The sequence below is a fragment of the Callithrix jacchus genome, chromosome 9 (assembly GCF_049354715.1).
Source record: "Callithrix jacchus isolate 240 chromosome 9, calJac240_pri, whole genome shotgun sequence".
NCBI lineage: Eukaryota > Metazoa > Chordata > Mammalia > Primates > Cebidae > Callithrix > Callithrix jacchus.
This window is the reverse complement of record NC_133510.1, coordinates 95,444,509-95,471,080: the sequence shown is the minus strand read 5'-3', so window position 1 is coordinate 95,471,080 and position 26,572 is coordinate 95,444,509. Positions and strand designations below refer to the sequence as shown.

Here is a 26,572-nt window from a genome sequence, read left to right as displayed (position 1 = left end):
TTCGTTATGTTACTAAGGCTGATCTCTAGTTCTTGGGCTTAAGCGATCCTCCCACCTCGGCCTCCCAATGTGATGGCATTCCAGGAGTGATGGCTTTTGGATGCCTCCCAATGTGATGGCATTCACGGTGCCCGGCCTTGGAAATCTTATTTCCAGCAAATACTCTGTAGCTGCGCTCTGCTGGAAAGCAGCACAATGGCCCTCCTGGCTCCGTGGGAGCGCAGTCCCACCCGCCTGCCCCGGACCCCATCCACCTATCCGCCACCCCACCGGTTCCTACCATCTGGGTTTTCGGGGTTCACCATTGAGGTGGGAGCCACATCTGCGCCCATGGCCTGGCGAACGTCACTGAACACTTCTGCCCGACCCCGGCAGCAGCAGCGAGACTGGATGGCGTGGGTGTCACCACCGGGTGGCCACTCCGCCGCGATAAGCTGGTGGCTGGACCTCGGAGGGGGCGCCCTCGGGGTGCGAGACCCGGCACTCTGGAAACTCCCCGGGAAGGAGGGGTTGCGAGAAATAAATCCTTTTCTCTGGAGTTGCGCAAGAGCCAGCGCAGTCAGGCCGGGGTGGGAAGTCCCCGCCAGTGACCCCACGCTGCACCCCCGCGCCCAACCCGGCTCCGCCGAGTCTCCAAACCAAAAGCGAAAGGAACCCGACCCCCGCGTACCCTCCGGCGGCTCCGGCGTCGCGTCCCCGGGGAGGTCGCTGCGCGCCTCCGACCCGGCCGGGCAGCTTTGTGACTTCACTCGTTTCGCAACAAGCCCAGGCCGCCCGCAACTCACCCACCCTCGCCCGGCCGCCTCGCCGCCTGCCGCCCGCCGCCGGCCGCCTCGCTCCGCTCTTCGCGCTTTCCCTCCCGTGCTGGGCCTGCCCCACCCGTCGCGGAGCCTTCCTGTCCCGCGGCCCATGACCTTCCGCGCCCGGCCGCCGCCTACAGGCAGCCCGGAGCGACCCGGCGCCCGGCGCAGCTGAGCGCAGCGCTCTCTCCGCGGCGGCGGCGGCGGCGGCGCGATGCTGTGCTTCCTCAGGGGAATGGCTTTCCTCCCCTTCCTGTTGGTGACCTGCTCGTCGGCCGCCTTCATCATCTCCTATGTGGCGGCTGTGCTCTCCAGGCACGTGAGCCCCTTCCTCCCCTATATCAGGTGAGAGGCAGGGTGGGCGCCAGGGCTCCGGGCGCAGGCGCCAAAGGGAGCGCTGCCGATGGGGAGGGAAGGCGTCCGGACCCAGCTGAGGGCGTACTGCGGTCAGGTCGAGGTGTGAGCAGGAGGAGAGGTGCTCCCCGCAGCCTGGGGTGTTTAGGGAGGCAGCGGGTACGGCGTTGAGCACCTCTGCCTGTACCCGGAGCACGGAACAGGGTGGCACCAGGAGGGGTTCGGGATAGACCGTAGAGCTTTCAGTCGGGGTATGTATGGGACAGAATCTCAGTAGGACGTTCTTTGGCGATATTGAAACAAGATGAGTCCTGACGGATGATATTTACTGGACAAGAGGTAGATCCAGGTATATGCTAAACAGCCACTATTTTCGCTTCTGCATCCCCACATCCCTTGAAGTGGTTGTTTGGGCTCATTTTTCCTGCAAGGGAACCGTGATGGAAAGCTGATACCTATGCAACTATCTTGCATGTTCTGCACATGTACCCCAAAACCTAAAATGCAATAAAAAAAATGAAAATAAAAAAAATTAAAAAAAAAAGAAATAAAATCAACGTGACTCTGAGGTCACACTAGTTAATGGTAGGAGCGGAATTCACACCCAGCCATGTGGGAAAGCAGCACTGTGCCGCCTCCCGGTCCCTGGGTTAAATTCTCTGGAGCTGCACCAGACACCTCTGGGCACTGTGACCCCAAAGCCCTCAGCTTGTCAACAACTTGTGACATTTTTTGTGTTATTTGACCCATTCACTTTTTCTGTGCCTTGGCCTCTACCTTTCCATAGAGGCACTTCAATGCCAGGGACAATCAGGCCAGGGACAATGGCCTGATCCTCCTCATGTGGGTTCCAGCGCAGTGCCTTTCTTATAGCGGCAGGATTCGTTAACACGTTAGAACCATCCACCCCTCTGGACCTGCATTGGTTGCTGAACAGATGATAAGGTTGGTGACACCCAAGTTTTGTTACTGCTATGATAGAAAATGTAGGGCGTCTTCTTCCCTGCAGCCATTCTGTCTGGTGAACAATGTTCTGTGGTTTTTGTCGTTTTTTTTTGGTGGGGGGGAAGGGTGTATTTTTAATAGAGACAGAGTTTTATTATGTTGGTCAGGCTGCGCTCCAGCTCCTGGCTTCAAACGATCCTCCTGCCTTGGCCTCCCAAACTGCTGGGATTACAAGTGTGAGCCACAGTTCCCAGCGGGACTAGCATTAAAAGATTCAAGGAAGAGAGCAATAGGTAGAATACTGCATAGAAGCAAATTTGCAGCAATGGTGGTGGTTTTGCCTATGAAAGAAGATGTTCCGTGTATCAAGGAGACTTTCCCATCTGGCCTTTTGGTTTTTTTTTTTTTTTCCATTTTTTAATTATTTTTAAAAATTTTCAGTAGAGACAAGTTTTCATTGTATTGCCCAGGCTGGTCTTAAACTCCTGGGCTCAAGCAATCCTCCTGCTTTGACCTCCCAAAGTGACAAAGTGTTGGGATTACAGGTGTGAGCCACTATGCCTAGCCCCCGCGTCTGGTATTATACTTGGAAGAAATGTGGGCTTGGTTTCTCATGACACATCTCAGGCTTAAGCACCATCATCTTGCTTCGAAGGCAGAATAGATCCTTCTAGACTCGTGTAAAAGTAAAGACCTGCTTACCTGAAGTGCTGCTTTTTTTTCTTTCAGACAAAGTCTCACTCTGTTGCGCAGTCTGGAATGCAGTGGTGGGATCAAGCTCACTGCACCCTCGACCTCCTGGGCTCAACTGATCCTCCTACCTCAGCCTCCTGAATAGCTGGAGACTGTAGATAGGCACGCACTACCATGCCCAGCTAATTTTTTTTTCTTTTTTGTATTTGTAGAGATGGCATCTCACTCTGTTGCCCAGGCTGGAGTGCAATAGTGTGATCTCAGCTCACTGCAACCTCTTCCTCCTGTGTTCAAGCAACTCTCCTGCCTTAGTCTCCCAAGTAGCTAGGATTACAAGTATACACCACCATACCCAATTAATTTCTTTTTTTTTTTGAGATGGAGTCTCACCCAGACTGGAGAGTAGTGGCACAATCTCAGCTCACTACAACCTCTGCATTTCGGATTCAAGCGATTCTCCCACCTCAGCCTCCTGAGTAGCTGGGATTACAGGCGCGTGCCACCACACCAGGCTAATTTTTGTATTTTTAGTAGAGACAAAGTTTCACCATGTTGGTCACGCTGGTCTCAAACTCCTGACCATGTGATCCACCTGCCTCGACCTCCCAAAGCGCTGGAGACAGGTGTAAGCCACTGCACCTGGCCTCTTTAATATTTTTGTATTTTTTTGGAGACAGATCTCTCTCTGTCGCCCAGGCTGGAGTTCAGTGGTATGATCTCGGCTCACTGCAGCCTCTGCCTCCAGGGTTCACGTGATTCTTCTGCCTCAGCCTCTGGAGTAGCTGGTACAGCAGGCACGTGCAACCACGCCTGGCTAATTTTTGTATTTTTAGTAGAGGCAAAGTTTCACCATGTTGGCCAGGCTGGTCTCGAACTCCTGGCTTCATGATCCGCCCTCCTGGGCTTCTGAAAGTGCTGGGATTACAGGTGTAAGCCACTGTGCCTGGCCCCTTTTTTTGGTATTTTTAGTAGAGATGGGATTTCACCGTGTTGGCCAGGCTGGTCTCAAACTCCTGACCTCAGATGATCCAACTGCCTTAGCCTCCCAATGTGCTAGGATTACAAACATGAGCCACCATGCCCAGCCCACATTTCTTCTTCTTTTTTTTTTTTTTTGGAGATGGAGTTTTGCTCTTGTTGCCCAGGCTGGAGTGCAATGGCACTATCTTTGCTCACTTCAGCCTCAGCCTCCCGAGTAGCTGGGATTACAGGCATGAGCCACCATGCTTGGCTAATTTTTTGTCTTTTTAGTAGAAACAGGGTTTCACCATGTTGATCAGGCTGGTCTTGAACTCCTGACCTCAGGTGATCCACTCACCTTGACCTCCCAAAGTGCTGGGATTACAGGTGTGAGCCACCTGCAGTGCTTCTTATTGAGAAAATAGTAGCCATGTCTGTCCCGGATCTGAAAGTTGAGGACAGATAATATGTGACATGCATTGGCCAGGCTGTCAAAGGCAAGTTTTGAATGTTCGTGGAGGTGTCTGATGTAGCTGTGATTAACATCACTCCAAGGTGAAGTTGAAATGGGAAACATTCAGAAATGGGGAAATAAACTGACAAGGTGAACCACAGGCACTACAAGGAAGGGGCTTAAAATTTAACAAGGAAGCCTTCAGGAAAAGCAGAATGACAGGAGAAAAAGACATGGAATTGCCCTCTTGTTGCCAGGAGTTCTCAGCCAACCCACAACAAACACATATATTGATGGCTCCCTTGTGCCTGGGGCTTTTGGGTTGTTTGCCATCTGCTTATCTGAGCAGCTAGAGTACTGGATGGCCTCTGCCTCCTCCTAGAACACAAGTCCTTGGTGCAGCAGCAGGATGTGGATAAGAACCACACAGAGAGAAGAAGGCTGGGCGTGGTTTCTACTAAAAAATACAAAAAATTAGCTGGGTGTGGTGGTGCATGCCTGTGGTCCCAACTACTTGGGAGGCTGAGGCATGAGAATCACTTGAACCTGGGAGGCAGAGCTTGTAGTGAATTGAGATTGTGCCACTGCACTCCAGGCTGGGTGACTGAGTGAGACTCTTTCTCAACAAAATAAAAGAACCAAACATAGAGAAGTGATGGAAGTAACTCTATATTCATCCACTGGCCCTGAAATATTCAACCTTATCTGTTTTTTTTTTTTCTGCGATGGGGTCTTGCTATGTCACCCAGGCTGGTCTTGAACTCCAGAACTCAAGCAATCCCCCCACTTCAGCCTCCTGAGTACTTGGGATTAAAAGTGTGCACCCCCTTGCCAGGCTGACCTTATCTCTTAGCTCATCACCTCCTCCTCTCCTCTACCCCTTTTCTTTGTACTTCCCTTCAACCACACTGGCCTTCCTGTGCCTTAAACGCATCAAGCACCCCTCCTTCTCAAGACCTTTGCAGTGGCTGTTTCCTCTCCCAGGTGTTCTTCCTGCAGCTATTTTTCACTTACCTGCTTTGTTCGAATGTTACCATCCTGCAGACTTTTTCACTTACCTCCTTTGTTTAAATGTTATTATCGTGATGAGACCTGCCCCATCACTCTTTATTTTTTGTTTATTTATTTTTAGTTTTTGAGACAGAATCTCCCACTGTTGCCCAGGCTAGAGTACAGTGGCATGATCTTGGCTCACTGCAACCTCTGCCTTTTGGGTTCAAGTGATTCTCCTGCCTCAGCCTCCCAAGTAGCTGGGATTGCAGGCACTCACCACCACACCCAATTACTTTTTTGTATTTGTAATAGATATGGGGTTTCACTATGTTGGCCAGGCTGGTCTTAAACTTGTAACCTTGTCATCTGCCCGCCTCAGTCTCCCGAAGTGCTGGGATTACAGGTGTGAGTCACCATGTCCAGCCTATTTTTTATTAAGAAAAATATTTTTTGAGATGGAGTGTCACTCGTTGCCTAGGCTGGAATGCAATGGTGCAATTTCGGCTCACCACAACCTCTACCTTCTGGATTCAAGAATTCTACCTCAGCCTCCTCAGTACCTGAGATTATAGCCATGGACCACCAAGCCTGGCAAATTGTGTATTTCTAGTAGAGATGTGGTTTCTCCATGTTGGTTAGGCTGATCTCAGGTGATCCGCCTGCCTGTGCCTCCCAAAGTGCTGGGATTACAGGTGTGAGCCACTGCACCTGGCCTCTGATCACTCTTTTTAAAAATTGCACCTGACCACTACTGGTCCCTATATCCAGTCGTCTTATTCACCATAGCACCTATCACCATCTAAGAAGTCATGTGATTGAATTTATTTATTATGTTTATTTTCTGTCTCCCTTCACTGGATTGTAAGACCATAAAAGCCCTCAATAATTACTGAATGAGGGCCAGGCATGGTGGCTCACGCCTGTAATCCCAGCACTTTGGGAGGCCGAGGCAGGTGGATCGTGATGTCAAGAGATCGAGACCATCCTGGTCAACACGGTGAAACCCCGTCTCTACTAAAAAATAAAAAAAATTTGCTGGGCATGGTGGCGCGTGCCTGTAATCCCACCTACTCAGGAGGCTGAGGCAGCAGAATTGCCTGAACCCAGGAGGCGGAGGTTGCGGTGAGCCAAGCTCACGCCATTGCACTCCAGCCTGGGTAACAAGAGCGAAACTCCATCTCAAAAAAAAAAAAAAAATTACTGAATGAATATTTCTTGGATAATCACTCTTTACCCCAGGACAGGGAAGATCCCTTAAGGAAAAGCTTGACCTGGCCATTGAGTTTGGTGGCTGGTCAGTGAGCTTCCTTTTACATTCTAACATTGCTCAGCCAATCCGATGGTCTAATGGTTTTAGCACAGTTGAACACTTTAAATAAGCGCCACAACCGTAAGGAGGACCTCTTCCCAGTATGACATTTAGAATCAGCTTCCTTATCAGATACTTTCTCCTTGTCACGTTGTTATTCTTCAGCATATTGGATAAGTTGGCAAATGGTCAACTTTATGAATAGGAATAAACATTCAAATTAAAACTAACAACTGACAACAGTAGATGCCAGTTGTCATCTACTGGGTTAGCAGAAACCTAAATGTTGATAATAGTACTGGTGAGAATATGGGGAAACAGTCTCTCTCATACATTGCTTACAGGAGCGTGAATTGATTTCAGTCTCCATAGTGGCACTTGTGTAATATCTATGAAAATGACAGATACACAAACACACACACACACACACACACACACACACACCCATCATTTGATGGAACAGCCTTTTTTTTTTTTTGGAAATTTATCCTGTAGGTATACAGGCCAATGTGAAGAAAGGCATATCTACAAAGTTACTCAGGGCATTGCTTTGAATAACAAAAGATTGGAAGGCTGGGCGCGGTGGCTCACGCCTATAATCCCAGCACTTGGGGAGGCCGAGGCAGGTGGATCACGAGGTCAAGAGATCGAGACCATCCTGGTCAACGAGGTGAAACCCCGTCTCAACTAAAAATACAAAAATTAGCTGGGCATGGTAGTGCACGCCGGTAGTCCCAGCTACTCGGGAGGCTGAGGCAGGAGAATAGCTTGAACCCAGAAGGCGGAGGTTGTGGTGAGCCGAGATCGTGCCATTGCACTCCAGTCTGGGTAACAATAGAGAAACTCTGTCTCAAAACAAAAACAAAAACAAAAAAAACCAAAAGATTGGAAACTACAAATGACCATCAGTAGGGAATTGCCTAAATAAATACGATTTAGTTATTAAAGAACACCTCAAGTGAAAAAGCTCTCTATACACAGCAGATCTTGTTTTGTTTTTTATTTTGGAGACGGAATTTCGCTCTTGTTGACCAAGCTGGAGTGCAATGGCATGATCTTGGCTCACCGCAACATCCACCTCCCGGATTCAAGCAATTCTCCTGCCTTAGCCTCCTGAGTAGCTGGGATTATAGGCATGTGCCACCATGCCCGCCTAATTTTGCATTTTCAGTAGAGTTTCTCCATGTTGGTCAGGCTGGTCTCGAACTCCTGACCTCAGGTGATGCCCGCGTTAGCCTCCCAAAGTGCTGGGATTACAGGTGTGAGCCACCGTGCCTGGCCCAGATTCTTTTTAAGTCAATAAACTGATAAGGAAAATCTCTAAGTTATGTCGTTACATGGGAAAAAGCAAGATGCAGAATATCATGCACTCTCATTAGTTGAGAAAAAAGGAGAAAAAGAATATATATTTGCATTAGCTTGCATAAAGAAACGAATAAAAGTGGTTTATCTGTGTGTGCTGGAGGGAGGAGTAGGTCAAGGTCAGTGAGACATTAGCAGATGGGGAAAAGGATGTTTTAAAGGCATACCTTTTTGTTTTGTATTTTAGCCAAATGAATGGGTTTCCTATCAGAAAATTAAATAAAAAACATGGGACCAACAGCCATGAGATATAGTAAGTTGGAATAGCATAAAGTGATATTTCTTATTCTGAAACCATTAACAAAAGCATATCAAAAGGAAGGACAAATAAAAGCTAACCTCAAAAAGTTAGTTTAGATTGGCACTTGGGTGTGGTGCCTCATGCTTGTAATCCCAGCACTTTGGGGAGGCTGAGGTGGGCTGACTGCTTGAGTCCAGGAGTTCGAGACCAGCCTTAGGCAACATGATGAAACCCTATCTCTACAATAAATACAAAAAATTAGCTGGACGTGGAGGGATGCACCTATAGTCCCACCTACTCTGGAGGCTGAGGTGGGAGGACCACTTGAGCCTGGAGTCTGAGGCTGCAGTGATCTATGATCACACTGCTGCACTACAGCTTGAGGGACAGAGCGACACCCTGTCTCAAAAACAAAAACATTTGCACAAGACCACACCACATTCTCAAGCACAGCCTTTCTTATCAAATTATTAACTTTTCCTGCTGGTAGACCACTGTCTTCCATCTTCTTTTTGGCATGTGGCTTTTGCATCCGTGATATTCTGTGATCCTTTACTCTTCAGTGATGCCATTCTAGATCCTGGCTTCTCTTTATTAGCACTTGTCTCAGTTTCTGTGTGAATATTTTGTGGGATAGATTGTGGCCTTTGGCCACCTACATTGTTCTACCTCATGACCACAATCTCTGCTCCGTAGTTGGTGGCAGAAAACTGGGTCACCTAGAATCAAGCCACTTTAAAAGGGGGAACAGAATTGCAGAGTAAACAAAGTAAAAGAAGTTTGATCAGGTCTTAAACTTCAAAAATGAAACTAAAAATTAGGAAAATAATGATTTGAACTTGCATTTATATAACAGTTACAAATTTTGGGTTTTGACAAGTATGTGTTAATTCTTCAAATGCTGATCTTTATAGAGGAAATGGATTTTTTTTCCAATACATTTTTATGGTTATATTATAGTAAGTCTTATTTCATATTTAACTCTTTAAAGGAAGTTTCCTTCTTCTCTTTTTGTTTGATTTTTGTAAATCCTTATGTCAAAGGCTGACTTTGAGTAGCTCATAGCTAGGGAGGGAGCTGCTCTGCTACGACAAGACCCTGGCCCAGCAGCACGTTGCCTGTGAATGGTTTCATACCAGGTTCCCCATGAACCACATTTGACTTTTGAAGAAGGATATGAAAGGGGTTCATTTTTGCAAGATCCTGGTTCATTGCAACCTTTGCCTCCCAGTTCAAGCCATTCTCGTAAGTAGCCAGGACTACAGGTGTCAGCACCACGCCCAGCTAACTTTTTGTATTTTTAGTAGAGACGAGTTTTTGCTATGTTGTCCAGGCTGGTCTTGAACTCCTGGACTCAAGTGATCTGCCCACCTTGGCCTCTTAAAGTTCTAGGATTACAGGCATGAGCCATCACGCCTGGCCTCCCAGTGGCCATTCTTAATCTATATGTAAGGACATTAATCTTATTTATTGCCTGTCTCACACAAATATTTGGGGTTTGTCCATAGCATTTGTGACACAGCCTAACACATTGCAGGCATTTGGTAAACATTGGTTGAATGTTGGCCAAGATAATTTGTGTCATATGGTCCTGTTTTATTAACTTTGTCAGTTTCCTCCTCTTTAATTTTTAACTGATTCTGCCAGCACCTCATTCTTCATTGACTTTGATTGCTACTTCTGTTTTCCAGCATGGTTAGAAATAAAATTCTTATGTTTCAGAAGATTTGCCATCTCAGCTTGTTGTTGATTTGACTTGCATTGCTGACTATTTGCAATATTTAATAATAATACTGAGAGGGGCCGGGCGCAGTGTCTCATGCCTGTAATCCCAGCACTTTGAGAAGCCAAGGTGAGTGGATCATGAGATCAAGAGAGCAAGACCATCCTGACCAACATGGTGAAACCCCACCTCTATTAAAAATACAAAAAGGCTGGGCATCGTGGCTCACACCTGTAATCCTAGCACTTTGGGAGGCCGAGGCGGGTGGATTGCAAGGTCAGGAGTTCGAAAACAGCCTGGCCAATATGGTGAAACCCCATCTTTACTAAAAATGCAAAAATTAGCTGGGCATGGTGGCGGGCACCTGCCCGCCACTCAGGAGGCTGAGGCAAAATAATTGCTTGAACCTAGGAGGTGGAGATTGCAGTGATTACTACTGCACTCCAGCCTGGCACAGAGCAAGACTCCATCTCCAAAAACAAAACAAAACAACAATAACAACAACAAAAACTGAAAGGGAACATAGTATGATTAAGAGCAACAGCTTTGGAGCAGACAGCCTGGATTAGGGTATGGCTCTATGACGTGCTGCAACTGTAGAATTTTGGAGAAGTTACTTGACTTCTCTCTGCTTTGCTTCTCTCTTGGTTAATAATAGCATGTACTTCATTAATTAACATGAACTCACTGAAAACTCATTGACACCCTGGTGGAAGAATACAGTATGTAGAAGCACTTGCTATTAGTATTATCAAGGGGTCAGTCCACATTGATCTGGGAGGTAATTTTAGAAGTGATAGCTTTATATGGGAATGAAGCTCTCTTATCTAGCAGCCTCAACTTAATCAACTTGCTGGGTTAATGGATGCATTTGTTCTTTGAAAAATGCACTGACTGAAGTCAGTGGCCCCTCAAAACTCCTTCCTGTGGGGGCCAGCCACTCTGTAGGTACTTGCTTCTCTTACCCATTTCTTTGTATTCTTACCAAGTGTCAATTGTGTTTATTCCCAGATTGTATTTATGTTTATGACAGTTGATTTTGTATTGTAACTATATGACTTAATGCAATACATATTAACTGTTGATTGGTGAAGGCAAAAGAGAATTGTAATTTCTTTTTTTTTTTGAGACGTAGTTTCACTGCTGTTACCCAGACTGGAGTGCAATGGCACGATCTCGGCTCACTGCAACCTCTGCCCTCTGGGTTCAAGCAATTCTTCTGCCTCAGCCTCCCAAGTAGCTGGCATTACAGGTGCTCACCACCATGCCTAGCTAATTTTTGTATTTTTAGTAGAGACGGGGTTTCACCTTGTTGACCAGGATGGTCTCGATCTCTTGACCTTGTGATCCACCCGCCTCGGCCTCCCAAAGGGCTGGGATTATAGGCGTGAGCCATCATGCTCAGCCGAGAATTGTAATTTCTAAAAAAATTCGTTTGGGCCTGATGCGGTGGCTCATATCTGTAATCCCAGCACTTTGGAAGGCCGAGGTGGGTGGATCACCTGAGGTCAGGAGTTTACTACCAGCCTGGCCAACATGGTGAAACCCCATCTCTATTAAAAATACAAAATTAGCCAGGCATGGTGGCACACGTTTATAATCCCAGCTACTCAGGAGGCTGAGGCAGGATACTTGCTTGAACCTGGGAGGCAGAGGTTGCAGTGAGCTGAGATCACACCATTGCACTGCAGCCTGGGCAACAAAAGGGAAACTGTATCAAAAAAAAAAAAGAACAATTGGTTGAATGCTTTGGAAAGATTCATAAAATAATGATAATTATTTAATAATAATTTGATGTGACAACTGTAAAGATTTAAGAAAACCAGTACAAGGAAAACTGGAAGGAGTCTGAATCAAATTGCATGCCTAATATTTGTATTTTTTTTTTATAGTAGAGACGGGGGTTTCACCATGTTGGCCAGGCTGGTCTCGAACTCCTGACCTCAAGTGATCTGCCTGCCTCAGCTTCCCAAAAGGCTGGGATTGCAGACATGAACTACTGCACCCAGACCTAATTTTTGATGACTTTTATTTAAACCAACTTTTTTGATTACTGAGACTATGCAGAATTTCAGGCAGTGGTGATGTTGGCTTTTCCTGTTCAGCCATAACAATGGGTACCAGGATAAAAAATACTCAGATAATGAGGGCTGTGTGCATAATATCACATATCCAGACATGATGTTAATGACATATCAGTTTTTACAGTGCAGTGAATTTTTATATTTTTAGTAGAGATGAGGTTTCACCATGTTGGCCAGGCTGGTCTCGAACTCTTGACTTCAGGCAATTCACCCACCTCAGTCTCCCAAAGTGCTAGGATTATGGGCATAAACCACTGTGCCTGGCCGAAAAGTATAATTTTTAAGATGATCATTTATAATGAGTATTGACTTCATGAACACATGAAATTAGTTAATTCTAAGAAAAGCACAATAAGAAAATTGAAGATCCCAAATTTTGCAGCCCCCAAATTAATTGAGAGTGATGGATGCAGTGTTCAGCCTGAGTCTACTGTAAATATATAATTTCTCCTCTGATTTAAATTTTCCCTGTCATTTGAGTACAACAAATTCTTTTCATCTCACTGAATTAAATAAAATTATGACTATTTTTTATTTTAAAAAGGCATTAGAGTATTGCTCACAAGTCTTGAGTGATGCAGGGCTGACAACTTTCAAAAACATCTCAGTTTTTTTTGGTTGGGGGCAGCGTCTCGCTCTGTTGCCCAGACTGGATTGCAGTGGCATGACCTCAGCTCACTGCAGCCTCTGCCTTCTGGACTCAACTGATCCTCCCACCTCAGCCTCCCGAGCAGCTAGCACTACAGGAAAAAACCTGGGAGGCTGAGGTTGCAGTGAGCTGAGATCATGCCACTGCACTCCAGCCTGGACAATAAGAGTTGGACTCCATCTCAAAAAAAAAGGGGGAGGAAAAAAGATGGCAATAGTGAGTACTTTCCTTCTAATGTTGTGAAGATCAAGTGAGATGTGCCTGGCAGAATGTAGTTGCTAAGAAAGTGTTCACTTCTATTTTTCAATTTTTTTTTGAGATGAAGTCTCACTCTGTTGCCCAGGGTGGAGTGCAGTGGGACGATCTTGGCTCACTGCAACCTCCGCCTCTTGGGTTCAAATGATTCTTTTGCCTCAGCTTCTGGAGTAGCTGGGATTACAGGTATGTATCACCACGCCTGGCTAATTTTTGTATTTTTAGTAGAGACAGAGTTTCACCAGGTTGCCCAGGCTGCTATCAAACTCCTGACCTCAGGTGATCTTCCCAGCTTGGCCTCCCAAAGTGCTGGGATTACAGGTGAGAACCACCGGGCCTGGCCCTATTGTTTTTTTTGGTGCTTGTAGCTACTGGAGTCCATATGCAAGGATGGCTTCTAGAGACTCCCTTCAAAAAAGTTCCCAAATCAGACCACTTTCATCTCCCTCTTTATCACCACACTGGACTGAGCCATTGTCATCTCTTGACAAACTGCTAAAATAACTTCCTTACATTCTCCCTGGTCTACAATTGCCTCTCTACAATCTTTTCAAAACATTCTTTAAAAACGTGTTGTATATGTGAACGAGCGGGAACTCTGATGGAGAGAGGGCAAAATTGCATGTGGGTAGTGGAGAAAAGAGCAGGCAAGGTGTTTTTATTTGTTAGTAAGAAATTCTTTTTAAGTTTCAGCATCATTGATATAGCTGAAGGGTGCCCCTCATTTCTAAAACAGTCATCACCAAGTGAAGTTGCCATAATGTTAGCTCTCATAACTAAAAGCAGCTGATAAAATGTGATATGACTTTTTATTCCCATACTTATCCCTTTTAAATAATATATTTAAATATTGTAAAGATGAAGGAAATAATGGTCTTTTTATACTGGGGCATTATGGTCTTTTTAGATTCTAAGTCCCAATCAATCATCCAAGCAATTAGCCTATGAGTTTGGAACAATCTAATAAATTTCAGGCTGGAGACAGTTGATATTGTATTTTGTTAGCATTTAAGTTCCTCCAATAAACCATAACTCCAGGCTTTGAAGTATTTAAATCCTGTATATCCAGTGACTTAAAGAATAATGTTTGGCAGGGTGTGGTGGCTCACGCCTGTAATCCCAGCACTTTGGGAGGCTGAGGTGGGTGGATCACCTGAGGTCAGGAATTTGAGACCAGCCTGATCAACATGGTGAAACCCCTGTTTCTAAAAAAATAAAATAGCAATGTTTGACCAAGCTTGGGAAAGTCTTCTGTTATCCAGCACACTTTCTTTGTATCATTTTCATTCCTTTCAGTATCAAGGAATCACTAGCTTAACATCATAAATTAGTTTGAAGTAGGATGTTACACAAACGACTTGGAATTTTCCACAGTCTGCTTAACTTGCAGAAATGTAAATACAGGAAATGTGGACATAAACGGATTTCCTAGGCACAACCTACTCTTAAATAACTGTGTAGACATAATAGCCTCAACAGCTTCTAGACCACAGGCAAATGAACAATTTGCTGGCCTTGTCCTCCTTGCAGTTTCCAGGAAGTGCCTTATTAGCAAGGAGGCAAATGAGGTGGTGGGTGGGGCTGGGCAGGGCCCACTACACTGCAGATACCGTGTGGTACAGAATGATGTGGTAGCAGCTGGGTAGAGAGACTACTGCTGCCAGGCTGGGAAGCAACTGGTTTTGCCTCTCACTCCTTTTCCAGTTTACTGAATCAGGCACCCAGGCAGTTAGGCCAAACAAATACTATACTGCTACCCTTGCATGATGGAATCACTTAGCTTGAGCTTAAAAAATAAAATAAAAAGAGGTGGCTGGTCATGGTGGCTTATGCCTGTAGTCCCAGCACTTTGGGAGGGCAAGTCAGGCGGATCATTTGATGTCAGGAGTTCAAGACCAGCCTAACCAACATGGTGAAACCCTGTCTCTACTAAAAATACAAAAATTAGCCGGGCATGGTGGCATGCACCTGTAGTCCCAGCTTCTCAGGAGGCTGAGGCAGGAGGATCACTTGAACCTAGAAGATGGAGGTTGCAGTGAGCTGATATTGTGCCATTACACTTCAGCCTGGGCAACAGAGTGAGACTCTGTCTTAAAAAAAAAAAAAAAAAAAAAGCAACAACAGCGGCTACCCCCAGGATCTCTTGGTTACCTCTTAGTTTTATGGTCATCTGGATTCCAATATCACTAGAAGATGTGACTTAATATTTACCTATATATGCTGTCCAAAAAAGGAAAAAACAAAACAAAACAGAATTTACTTAATATATAAGGTCAGACACGGAAAGACTTATAAGAATATTTTTCACTGAGAGGTAAGAGCGCTTTCATTTTTATTTTATTTTTTTGAGATAGAGTCTTGCTCTGTCACCCGGGCTGGATTGCAGAGGCACAATCTCGGCTCACTGCAACCTCAGCTTCCCAGGTTCAAGTGATTCTCCTGCCTCAGCCTTACAAGTAGCTGAGATTATAGGTGCCCATCACCATGCCTAGCTAATTTTTTTTTTTTTTTGTATTTTAGAGATGGGGTTTCACCATGTTGGCCAGGCTGGTCTCAAACTCCTGACCTCAAGTGATCTACCTGCCTTGGCCTCCCAGAGTGCTGGGATTACAGGCGTGAGGCACCATGCCCAGCCTCTATGATGCCTTCCCATCACCACATCACCATGCTGGTTCATTTCCATGGCATGCTGGAGGTAGCTGGTATCTGCTCCTGAGCATGGACTGTGAGTTTCTCTTCCAACTCCGTGTTCAGTGACCTGCATTTTGATACTCCAAATTTTATTTTTATTTATTTTTGTTTTCATTCTTTTGATAGCCTGAATTTTAACATGTTGGGAGTATTTTCACCATGAAAATTGGCAAATGCCATAAACCAGGCACCCTCCAGAGCTGGCTGTTAAGCACTGACCGGCATATATATCAATGTTGGCTCGCTGCCCCCAATCATTCTCCTACTGGCTTAGTTCCTTGCCTGCTGTTAGAGCAGAGTAGAGGTTGAGAAGTCAGGGTGTTAAACATCTGGATTGGGATACGGAATCCTCTGTGAAGCTCTTGAACAAGTTATATAGCCTCTTTAATACCCAGCTTTCTACTTTGTAAAGAGGGGTTGATATACACCCCGCTTGGGGCTGTGAAGGTGAAATGAAATGATGTATGGTAAGCACCTAAGGTGCCTGGTGGGTACAGAGTCAATGCTCAGTAAGTGGAATCTATTAGGTCAGTTTTTTTTTGGCCAGTACCGATAGTCATTCGTTCAACAATACATAGGGAATGGCTATTTGTAAAGTGCTTTTGGTTCCACCTGTATGGTTTTATTTTATTTATTTATTTTAATTTTAGTACCAAGTATTCTGAGCTTCCCTTCACCTGTATGGTTTTTTAAAAAAATGTTTATTTATTTATTTATTTTGAAGACAGGGTCTCACTCTGTTACCTAGGCTGGAAGGTAGTGGCATGATCTCGGCTCACTGTAACCTCTGCTTACTGGGCTCAAGTGATCTTCCCACCTTAGCCTCCCATGTAGCTGGGACTACACGTACATGCCACCATGCCTGGCTAATTTTTGTATTATTTATTTATTTATTGAGACCATGTCTGGAGTGTCTTGTCACCCAGGCTGGAGTGCAATGGCGGCATCTTGGCTCACTGCAACCTCTGTCTCCTGGGTTCAAGAGATTCTCCTGCCTCAGGCTTCTGAGTAGCTGGGATTGCAGGCATTTTTGGTATTTTAGTAGAGATGGGGTTTCACCATGTTGGCCAGGCTGGTCTTGAACTGCTAACCTTAAGTGATCTGCCCGCCTCAGCCTCCCAAATTGCTGGGATTACAGGCATGGGCCACTGTGCCCAGCCAATTTTTGTATTTTTTGTAGAGACAGAGTTTCACCATGTTGCCTAGGCTGGTTTCAAACTCCTGAGCTCAAGTGATCCACCCTCCTCAGCCTCCCAAAGTGCTGGGATTATGGGTGTGAGCTACCATGCCTGGCCTCCACCCATATGGTTTTAAATGTACAGATAAGCAAGAATGAAACACCACCCTGGAATTCTGAGTTTTCCAATCACCTATTTGATGTCATGTGGACTCTACACCTGGGCCTTTGACATAGTCTCAACTTGCAATCAATAGACAGGGTCCTCAGGTCTGGTCTTCTCTTTTGTCAGAGCACCTAGAGCACCTTCATCCTCCACCTCCCTATCTTCCTAAATATCCTCCTCATGCTTTCATTGCCTTCCCTTTCTCCTCAAACAGGCAAACAACCTTCCCAGTGTACCTCCTCTGCGTTTGCTCCCATGCCTGTGATGTGGCTGTCAGGTTCAGAGTTATTCTCAGACCTGTGTAACAAGAACTCTAGGATGAGTCACCTGGTGCCTGCTTTTTTTAATAACCTGAGGCCAAGGCAGGAATGCCTGATTTCCCTGGCAAAGTTAATTGTCTGGCAAAAGTGCTTCCCAGGGTAATGAGCTGCCTCTGCTTTTTCCCCGGTCTTTGGTTCCCATTCCTGCCTCTGTGCCCATTCAGCATAGCGCTCAGAAGGGCATCTTCCACTTCAGCATTCCTTTAGCGTGAAAAATGGTTATCATGGGAAAAGTGCTAAATTCTAAACCCTTCAGGTTTTTTTTTTTCTTTGAGACTGAGTCTCACTCTGTCACCTGGGCTGGAGGGCAGTGGTGTGATCTCGGCTCACTGCAAACTTTGCCTCGTGGGTTCAAGTGATTCTCCTGCCTCAGCCTCCTGAGTAGCTGGGATTGCAAGCACCCACTACCACGCCCAGCTAATTTTTGTATTTTTAGTAGAAACAGAGTTTCACCATGTTGGCCAGGCTGGTCTTGAACTCCTGAGCTCAGGTTATCTTCCTGTCTCAGCCTCCCAAAGTGCTGGAATTATAGGTGTGAGCCACTGCACCCAGCCTGAATTCTAAACCCTTCAGGTTCTTGCAATTATCAGTGATGTTGAGATTGAATTAATTTGGAATAAAGGCATTTGTTGTAAGGGAGGCTATTAACTTCTTCTTTTCTTTCTTTTTCTTTTGAGATGAAGTCTGGGTCTGTTGCCCAGGCCAGTGTAATGATATGATCTTGGCTCACTGCAACTTCCGCATCCTGGGTTCAAGCGATTCTCCTGCCTCAGCCTCCCGAGTAGCTGGGATTGCTGGTGTCTGCCACCATGCTCAACTAATTTTTATATTTTTTAGTAGAGACAGGGTTTCACTATGTTGGTCAGGCTGGTCTCGAACTCCTAGCCTCAGGTGATCTACCTGCCTCGGCCTCCCAAAGTGCTGGAATTACAGGTGTAAGCCCCCACGCCCGGCCCTATTAACTTCTTTATACTCCAGTTTAAATATGAAGTGTTCGCAAAACTTAAAAAGTTCCTGCTTTCTGCACACACAGGCTCCTTGTGGAATTCTTCAAACGCTTCCAAGTGCATCATTGTCAACGTGATCAGTTTTTCGTTGCTTGAATTTCAGAGCTGTTTACAGATGTAGAAACACTCAAAATGGGTACACGTTGTTTCATGTTGGCAGCTCTTTCACCATCAGTTTTAAAGTGGGAAAGTTGCTATGTGAGCAGCCTGAAAATGAAAAATAAGTTACAGCTTGGCACTAATAGAAAATAGATCATGTTGGCCAGACGCTCACACCAGCACTTTGGGAGGTTGAGGCAGGAGAATTCCTTGAGCTCAGGACTTCAAAACCAGCCTGGGTAACATAGCAAAACCCTGTCTCTAAATGATAAAAAAAAATAACAATTAAAAAAAAGAACATGTCGCCAGGCGCGGTGGCTCAGGCCTGTAATCCTAGCACTTTGGGAGGCCAAGGTGGGTGGATCACCTAAGGTTGGGAGTTCAAGACCAGCCTGGCCATCATGGAGAAACCCCATCTTTAAAAAAAAAAAAAAAGAAAAGAAAAGAACATGTCAAACAGTATTTTCCAACTCATCTAATTAATTGAAAGACTATACCTGAAAAATGTTTTACAGCAACATTTTTGTTAAAATAATTGACCACAATTAGTATACCCTAGATACCTTATTTTTCCATAAAGTACTCCTAGAGATCAGTAATATTCCTCAGCTTTTTATCATAATATTTTCAGCAGATAATAAAATCTCAGTTATTAGAAAATAAAGTGATGTGTTTACATCACATCCCAATATTAGAATTTTCAAACATGATTTTATTTTATTTTGAAACCAAGTCTCTCTTTGTCACCCAGGCTGGAATGCAGTGGTGCCATCTCAGATCACTATAACCACTATCATTTGAGAAATGGCAACACCATTTAACTTAAACATTTTCTGACTTTTTACTATGGAATCTCTCATGGTATACAAATAAATTTTAGATTTTTTAGAGCCAAAATGAAAACACTTTAGAACAAAATCAGGCCAAATCTTTGAAATTCAAAGTGGCTGAACACCTAAATGAAACACGATATAAAACTTGCCAATTACATGTCTTCTCAGAGGTGTGTACTGAATTTCTCTCTAATAATTTGGATATTTCTTCTCTTTGCCAGTGATACAGGAACAAAACCTCCAGAGAGTGGTATTTTTGGATTTATGATAAACTTCTCTGCATTTCTTGGTAAGTACACAATAATTATTATAAATAATCAAAAAGTTCACAATTCCAAGTGAAGTCAGATGTGTTATTTTTAGTTTGTGTATAATTTTTATCTTATTTTATTTTATTTTATTTATTTTTTCATGAGACAGGGTCTCTGTTGTTCAGTCTGGAGTGCAGTGGTGTGATCACAGCTCACTGCAACCTCAACCTCCCGGGCTCAGGCAATTCTCCCACCCCAGAGTAGCTGGTACTACAGGCATACACCACCATGCCTAGCTAATTTTTTGTGTTTTTTGTAGAGATGGGGTTTTGCCATGTTCCCAGGCTGGCCTTGAACTCCTATGTTTAAGTAATCTACCTGCTTTGACCTCTCAAAGTGCTGAAATAATAGGTGTGAGCCACTGCACACGGCCTGGTGTATAACTTTTAAAAAGCACAACCTTTGGAGCTAGATTTTTGTGCTATTTTGAGAAACTGAAGTGAAAAGATAACCAAAATTATGGCTTTATTAGAGAACTATACTTTAGTAATTTATAACAGGATTTTCTGTAGGTGGTTTTAAATACCAAACTTCTGGAATGGATTTTAAGTGCAATTTGGTTTTTAAAAATGTTGATTTATATTCAAGACACTTATGGAAACCAAAGACACCCAGTGCGTAAGCGAAGTTTCTCAAAGTGTGGTCTGAAGGCAACTAGATGCCACACGACTCAGCCAGAACCTTTGGGAGTGTGGGTTCATGACTGTGCCTTCTCAACAAGCACTCCAAGGGACTTGGATTCTCACTAAGTTTGAGAACCATTGACAAAGGCACTATCTTACCTGTTAGAGAAAGGGAAAAGGTGAAGCAAGAAATAGTATGATTTTTCTTTTCAGTTCCCCAGATGCACCTGAGATGCAGTTGATAGGATACAACCTCATCATGAGCCAATTAATGTAATGCACAGTAATGACAACTATTGCACAATTAATGTAAGGCTCAGTCTTCTATAAGGCGATCCAAGTATATAGATGTTAGATGCAGGGCTTTTTCTCTTAGTCCTGCTGTAATCCACCCCCATGGAACAATCATGTTTTTGCCAAGGGCCTATCGCATAACCAGCGCTTTCTGTTTCTCTCTACTGGTACAGGGTGGGAAGGGACAGTGTTGCTAACCCTACTTAGCGACTTGGCATCTTTAGAATTTGTTCGTCCTACTTGGTAGCGGCAAAGTTTCACCGCATCACCCATTTGTAGCCCTCCTAAGGTTTTGGAGGTGAGCAAGGGGAAGTAGCAATATGGAGTCTGTCAATCCCAGTGCCCTCTTATGCCATTCTTGCCACGAATCCTGACTTGGAAAACAGAGAGATTATTTTATCACAGCAAGTGATAAATACATCTTTTGCTTCTGAATAAAGCAGAAGGTGACATAAATATAATCATTTAAAATAGTCTGTGTGAGGTAGGTGCAGTGGCTCATGCCTGTGATTCTAGCATTTTGGGAGGCTGAAACAGGAGGATCTATTGAGCCCAAGAGTTCAAGACCAGCCTGGGCAATGTAGTGAGATCCCATCTTTACAAAAAATTAAAAAGAAAGAGAGAGAGAAACAAAGAGAATGAAAGAAGGTAGTGAGATCCCATCTTTACAAAAAATTAAAAAGAGAGAAAGAGAAAGAAAGAAGAAATAAATTAGCTGGGTGTGGTGATGTGTGCCTATAGTCCCAAATGTCCCAATGTGTGCCTATAGTCTCAATGTGGTAAGATCCCATCTTTACAAAAAAATAAAAAGAAAGAGAGAAAGAGAAAGAAAGAAAGAGAAAGAGGGAAGAAATAAATTAGCTGGGCATGGTGATGTGTGCCTATAGTCCCAAATGTCCCAATGTGTGCCTATAGTCTCAATGTGGTAAGATCCCATCTTTACAAAAAAATAAAAAGAAAGAGAGAAAGAGAGAAAAAAGAAAGAAAAAAAAGGAAGAAGAAAGAAAGAAAGAAAAAGAGAAAGAGGGAAGAAATAAATTAGCTGGGCATGGTGATGTGTGCCTATAGTCCCAAATGTCCCAATGTGTGCCTATAGTCTCAATGTGGTGAGATCCCATCTTTACAAAAAATTAAAAAGAAAGAGAGAAAGAGAAAGAAAGAAAGAAGGAAAGAAAGAAAGAGAAAGAGGGAAGAAATAAATTAGCTGGGTGTTGTGATGTGTGCCTGTAGACCCAACTACTTGGGAGGGTAAGGAGGGAGGATTGCCTGAGCCCAGGAGGTCAAGGCTGCAGTGGCCATGATTGCAGCACTACACTCCCACCCAGTTGACAGAGTGAGACCCTGCTGCCAAAAGAAAAAAAAAATGTCATGATAAGTTGTTAGTTTTTAGCCTGCTTTTTAAAAATTCAGGCATATATTATGGCCACCATACTATGTCTTTATACTTTATACTTTCCATGCATGCATGATATCCTTTGCAAGGATGTATTATGATTTATTTAATTACTCCCCTATTGTTCAACATTTAGGCTATTTCTGGTATTTTGTAGTTACAATGTTGAAGTGAACATCTTTTAAATATATCTTTGCATATTTGTGTTTTTCTATAAATTTGCTGAGTTAAAGGGAATACAAAAAAATTATAACTATTCATTTATTCAACATTTACAAAGTACGTACTATATGATAGGCTTTTGCTTGTTTATGCTTAGTGTCGAGGTCACAACAGCAAACAAAACAGACAAGACCCCTGCTCTCATGGAAGCTACATTTTATTGCCAAATTACAACAAATGATATTTGGTTAATTGACTCGCAGTTTCGAAAAACATACCTTTACTATCCTCCTCACATCATACACAAGAACCAATTGCAGTTTAGTAAACATGAAAAGCAAAACTATGTGGTAATTAAATTACAGGAGAATATTTTTAAACCTTGGAATAGAAACTTACACAAAACCCAGAAGCATGGACTGATATGAGTATATAAAAATTAAAACTTCTAAATGATGGAAAATACAAGAAACATTGTTAAAAGACAAATAGCAGAGCATAAAAAATGTGCAATGTTTATAACAGATAATAGACTAATGGACATAGTGTGTAAAAAGTAACTACAAATTAGAAATAGACAAGCCCAACAGAAGAATAAAAAGAAAATTGTAAACATGCATTTCTCAGAAGAAGAAATACTGAAAATTGCTAAATCTCACTAATATCAGGGAAATGCAAATTAAACCAACAGGTTGCATTTTTCATTTATTAGATTAAAAGGAATAAAAAGGCAAGGGCATACAACATTGCTCTCAAATTCTGCCAGTGGGAGTCTAAATTGTTAACTGTCCTTGGAGCAATTTGGAGGTGTTTCTAAGCATTTTAATTGTGCGTGTTTTTTTGACCCAGTAATATTGCTCCTAGGAACCCATCTTTCAGAAACACCTGAAAGTGTGCCCAAAGATTTATATACAAGGATATTCAGTGAATGTTGTTTGTAGCAGGAAAAATGTGGAAACGATGTAGAAATTCATTTTTAGGAGAACGATGAAATAAATATAGTGTCTCATACCATAGAGCACCATGAGACCCCCGAAAACAATGAAGTAAACCTGTTTGTACTTACATGAAAAGATCTCTCTGCTACATTGTTAAGTAGAAAAAGCAAGTCACTGAATAATGCATGTACTATAATAGCATCTACATGAAAAGGACAACAGCCAAGATGTGTGTGTGTGTGTGTGTGTGTGTGTGTCCATGCTGGGGAGAGAGTAAGATGGAGTCAGGAGGGACAGGTGTGGGAAAGTGGGGAGACTTGTAATCAGTACATGTGATATGAAGCTGCTTCTGTTTTTCATTCTAAAGAAATCAAATTATGAACATTCATCAAAGTTCTCTTCTTTTTCAGCTGCAGCCACGATGTATACAAGATATAACATAGTAGAGAAGCAGAATCAAACCTACTATTTCAGCACTCCTGCTCTTAACTTGGTGTCTTTCATTCTTGGATTGTTGGGATGTATTGGAATGAGCATTGTCGCCAGTTTTCAGGTAAAAGCTGGAGCTTTTCAGTTATGAGGAGCGGTGGAGTGTATGTGTCTGAGGAGAGTAGCAGGAATGCAAGAGGCACACTATGCCATTATAGCCATTAAATGCTTGATGAGTTTACAATAAGTGGGTTAGTCCACTTTTTAGAAACAAACTTTTAACATTTGAAAGTTAGGGCGGGGCGCAGTGGCTCACACCTGTAATCCCAGCACTTTGGGAAGCCAAGGTAGGCGGATCCTGAGGTCACGAGTTCAAGACCAGCTGGGCCAACATGGTGAAACCCCGTCTCTACTAAAAATACAAAATTAGCTGGACAAAAGTGGCACGCACCTGTAATCCCAGCTACTCAGGAGGCTGAGGCAGGAGAATCGCTTGAACACAGGAGGTGGAGGTTGCAGTGAGCTGAGATTGTGCCGCTTGCACTCCAGCCTGGGCAACAGAGCAAGACTCCATCTCAAAACAAACAAAATTTGAAAGTCAGTTCTGTACTTGGGAGAAATGGAGTGCACATTTGCATAATTATGTGAGAGTGTGTGATTCAGAAGAGGCCTTGGGCTTTGCATTGCTCCATGTTCTCATAGATGTGGTTTGATGTGTTGGGGGAGCTACCTCAACTACTGTGATGATTTTGTTAAGGGTGTGAAAATATTTGCATGTGTTTACCAATTCTACCATTTAAACTTCTGGTGTTCAAAGAGGAGGTTCTTGGTGACATTTCCTTATCTTTTATGACAGTATGCATTCTGTTTTTCATAACAGCAAACATTTATTGAAATTTTCCTGTGACACGTTTATTGAAATATCCCATATTTTAATTTATACAATTATAGTAAAAGCCTTGTAAGATATGCTCTATTATTTTCCCTATTTATCCATGGTGAAATGGAGGCCCAGAGAGGTTAATACTTGCCCAAGATGAGATAAGTAATGCATGGCAGAGGTGGGTTTTTTTTTTTTTTTTTTTTTTTTGAGATGGAATTTTGCTCTTGTTACCCAGTCTGGAGTGCAATGGCGTGATCTCGGCTCACCGCAACCTCCGCCTCCTGGGTTCAGGCAATTCTCCTGCCTCAGCCTCCTGAGTAGCTGGGATTACAGGCACATGCCACCATGCCCAGCTAATTTTTTGTATTTTTAGTAGAGACGGGTTTCACCATGTTGACCAGGATGGTCTTGATCTCTTGACCTCATAATCCACCTGCCTCAGCCTCCCAAAGTGCTGGGATTACAGGCTTGAGCCACTGCGCAGGGCATGGGTTTATGTTTTTGAAATGGAGACTTTCTCTTGTTACCCAGGCTGCAGTGCAATGGCACAATCTTGACTCACTTCAACCTCCATCTCCTGAGTTTAAGTGATTCTCCTATCTCAACCTCCCGAGTAGCTGAGATTACAGGCGCCCACCACCCCACCTGGCTAATTTTTGTATTTTTTTAGTAGAGATGGGTTTTGCCATGTTGCCCAGACTGTTCTTGATCTCCTGACCTTGTGATCTGCCCACCTCAGTCTCCCAAAGTGCTGGGATTACAGGTGTGAGCCACCACACCTGGCCCAGAGGTGGGCTTTGAATGGAAGTCATCTTCCTAGAGCCTGTGAGAGCTATCTTCAATGCCAAAATGGAGAAATACCTGTGACCCAAAAAAGCAAATACACAATGCACAGTTCTACCATCAGGAAGCACACACACACAAAAATACAAAAAGGAAGACCTGGAATGATATAATTTGTCTAGTGCAGTGTGGTTATGGTTTAATGGAGGCTAGTATAGATATATCATTTTATCCTCTGAATAGCAACATTATAAGAGATATAGATGTCAGTTTTTATTTTATTTTTTTCATTAAAAAGACGGGGTTTCACCATGTTGGTCAGGCAGGTCTTGAACTTCCAACCTCAGGTGAACCGCCCGTCTTGGCCTCCAAAATGCTTGGATTACGGGCGTGAGCCACTATGCCCTGCTAGATGTCAGTTTTTAAACCGTTAAAGGGCAGACTTTAAGAAGAAAACTTAGATGGTTAAATAATTTCAACTTTTGATTCTCCTTAAGTCTTCAATGGTGATTAAATCTTCACACAAACTAGAAATAGAATCTTAACTTCCCAAGGAGCAAAGTGTTTGACTTGTCATTGTTCTGATAACTGTATCTTTACCACTTCCTTGTTCAGTATCCTGTAATTCATCTTTGTCTTACCAGGAGCAAACCAACTTGAGCTGTTAACTCAAGAAGATTTTGAGATGTGAGGGCAAGAGAGAGTGTGACTGCCTCTGGTGGTTTTTCTTTTTTTGTAGAGACAGAGTCTTGCTCTGTCCCTCAGGCTAGAGTGTAGTGGTGCGATCTCAGCTCACTGCAACCTCCGCCCTGGGTTCAAGTGATTCTCATTCCTCAGTCTCCTGAGTAGCTGGGATTAGAGGCGCCCACCACCATACTTGACTAATTTTTGTATTTTTAGTAGAGACAGGATTTCACCATGTTGGCCAGGCTGGTCTCAAACTCCTGACCTCAAGCGATCCACCTGCCTTGGCCTCCCAAAGTGTTGGGATTGCAGGCATGAGCCACTGTGCCTGGCCATGGTGATTTTTCTTGAGTTGCAATAAATCACATTTTTTCTCAAACAGGTGGGTGAGATGGCTACTTTTTGGTGTGTCCTCACTAACTTCTGTCAATACTTTATTTTCCCTCACAAAGTTTTCTTTTTGAAATTCTGTCATTTGTGGCCACATGAATGAACATGGAGGACCTTATGCTAAGTGAAATAAACCAGTCACAAAGGGACAAATACCAAATGCTCTCACTTATGTGTGGAACCTACGAAAGTCAAGCTCACAGAAGGGGAGAGTAGAATGGTGTCACAGGAGTGAAGGGGAGGATGAGAAGTGGGGAGATATTGGTCAAAGGGTACCAAGCTTCAGTTAGAATAAATTAATAATTCTGGAGATCTATTATTGCACAGCCTGGCCACTATAGTTAATAATAATGTTTTGTATGTTTCAAATTGCTAAAACAGTAGGTTTTAAATGTTCTCATCACAAAAAAAGAATATGTGAGGTGATAGATATTTTAATTACATTGATTTAATCATTTCACAATGTAAACATACATCAAAATATCTACAGCCAGGCGTGGTGGCTCATGCCTGCAATCCCAGCACTGAGGGAAGCCCAGGCAGGAGGATTGCATTAGCCCAGGAGTT

General features: G+C 43.6%; 1 protein-coding gene across 4 annotated transcripts in view; it reads left to right on the top strand.

The window, feature by feature from the left end:
- The first annotated feature begins 664 nt into the window (after positions 1-664).
- DRAM1 (DNA damage regulated autophagy modulator 1) overlaps positions 665-26,572 on the top strand; it is a 45,005-nt gene continuing 19,097 nt past the window's right edge. For all 4 annotated transcript variants that reach the window (XR_008473904.2, XM_035257267.3, XM_035257266.3 and 1 more), the window contains exons 1-3: positions 665-1,145; positions 19,337-19,404; positions 23,247-23,389. Coding sequence is in view for 3 of the 4 variants with exons in the window: in XM_035257267.3 (XP_035113158.1) it covers positions 1,015-1,145; positions 19,337-19,404; positions 23,247-23,389 (342 nt within the window). In the remaining variant the exon portion in view is untranslated. The remainder of the gene's footprint in view (positions 1,146-19,336; positions 19,405-23,246; positions 23,390-26,572) is intronic.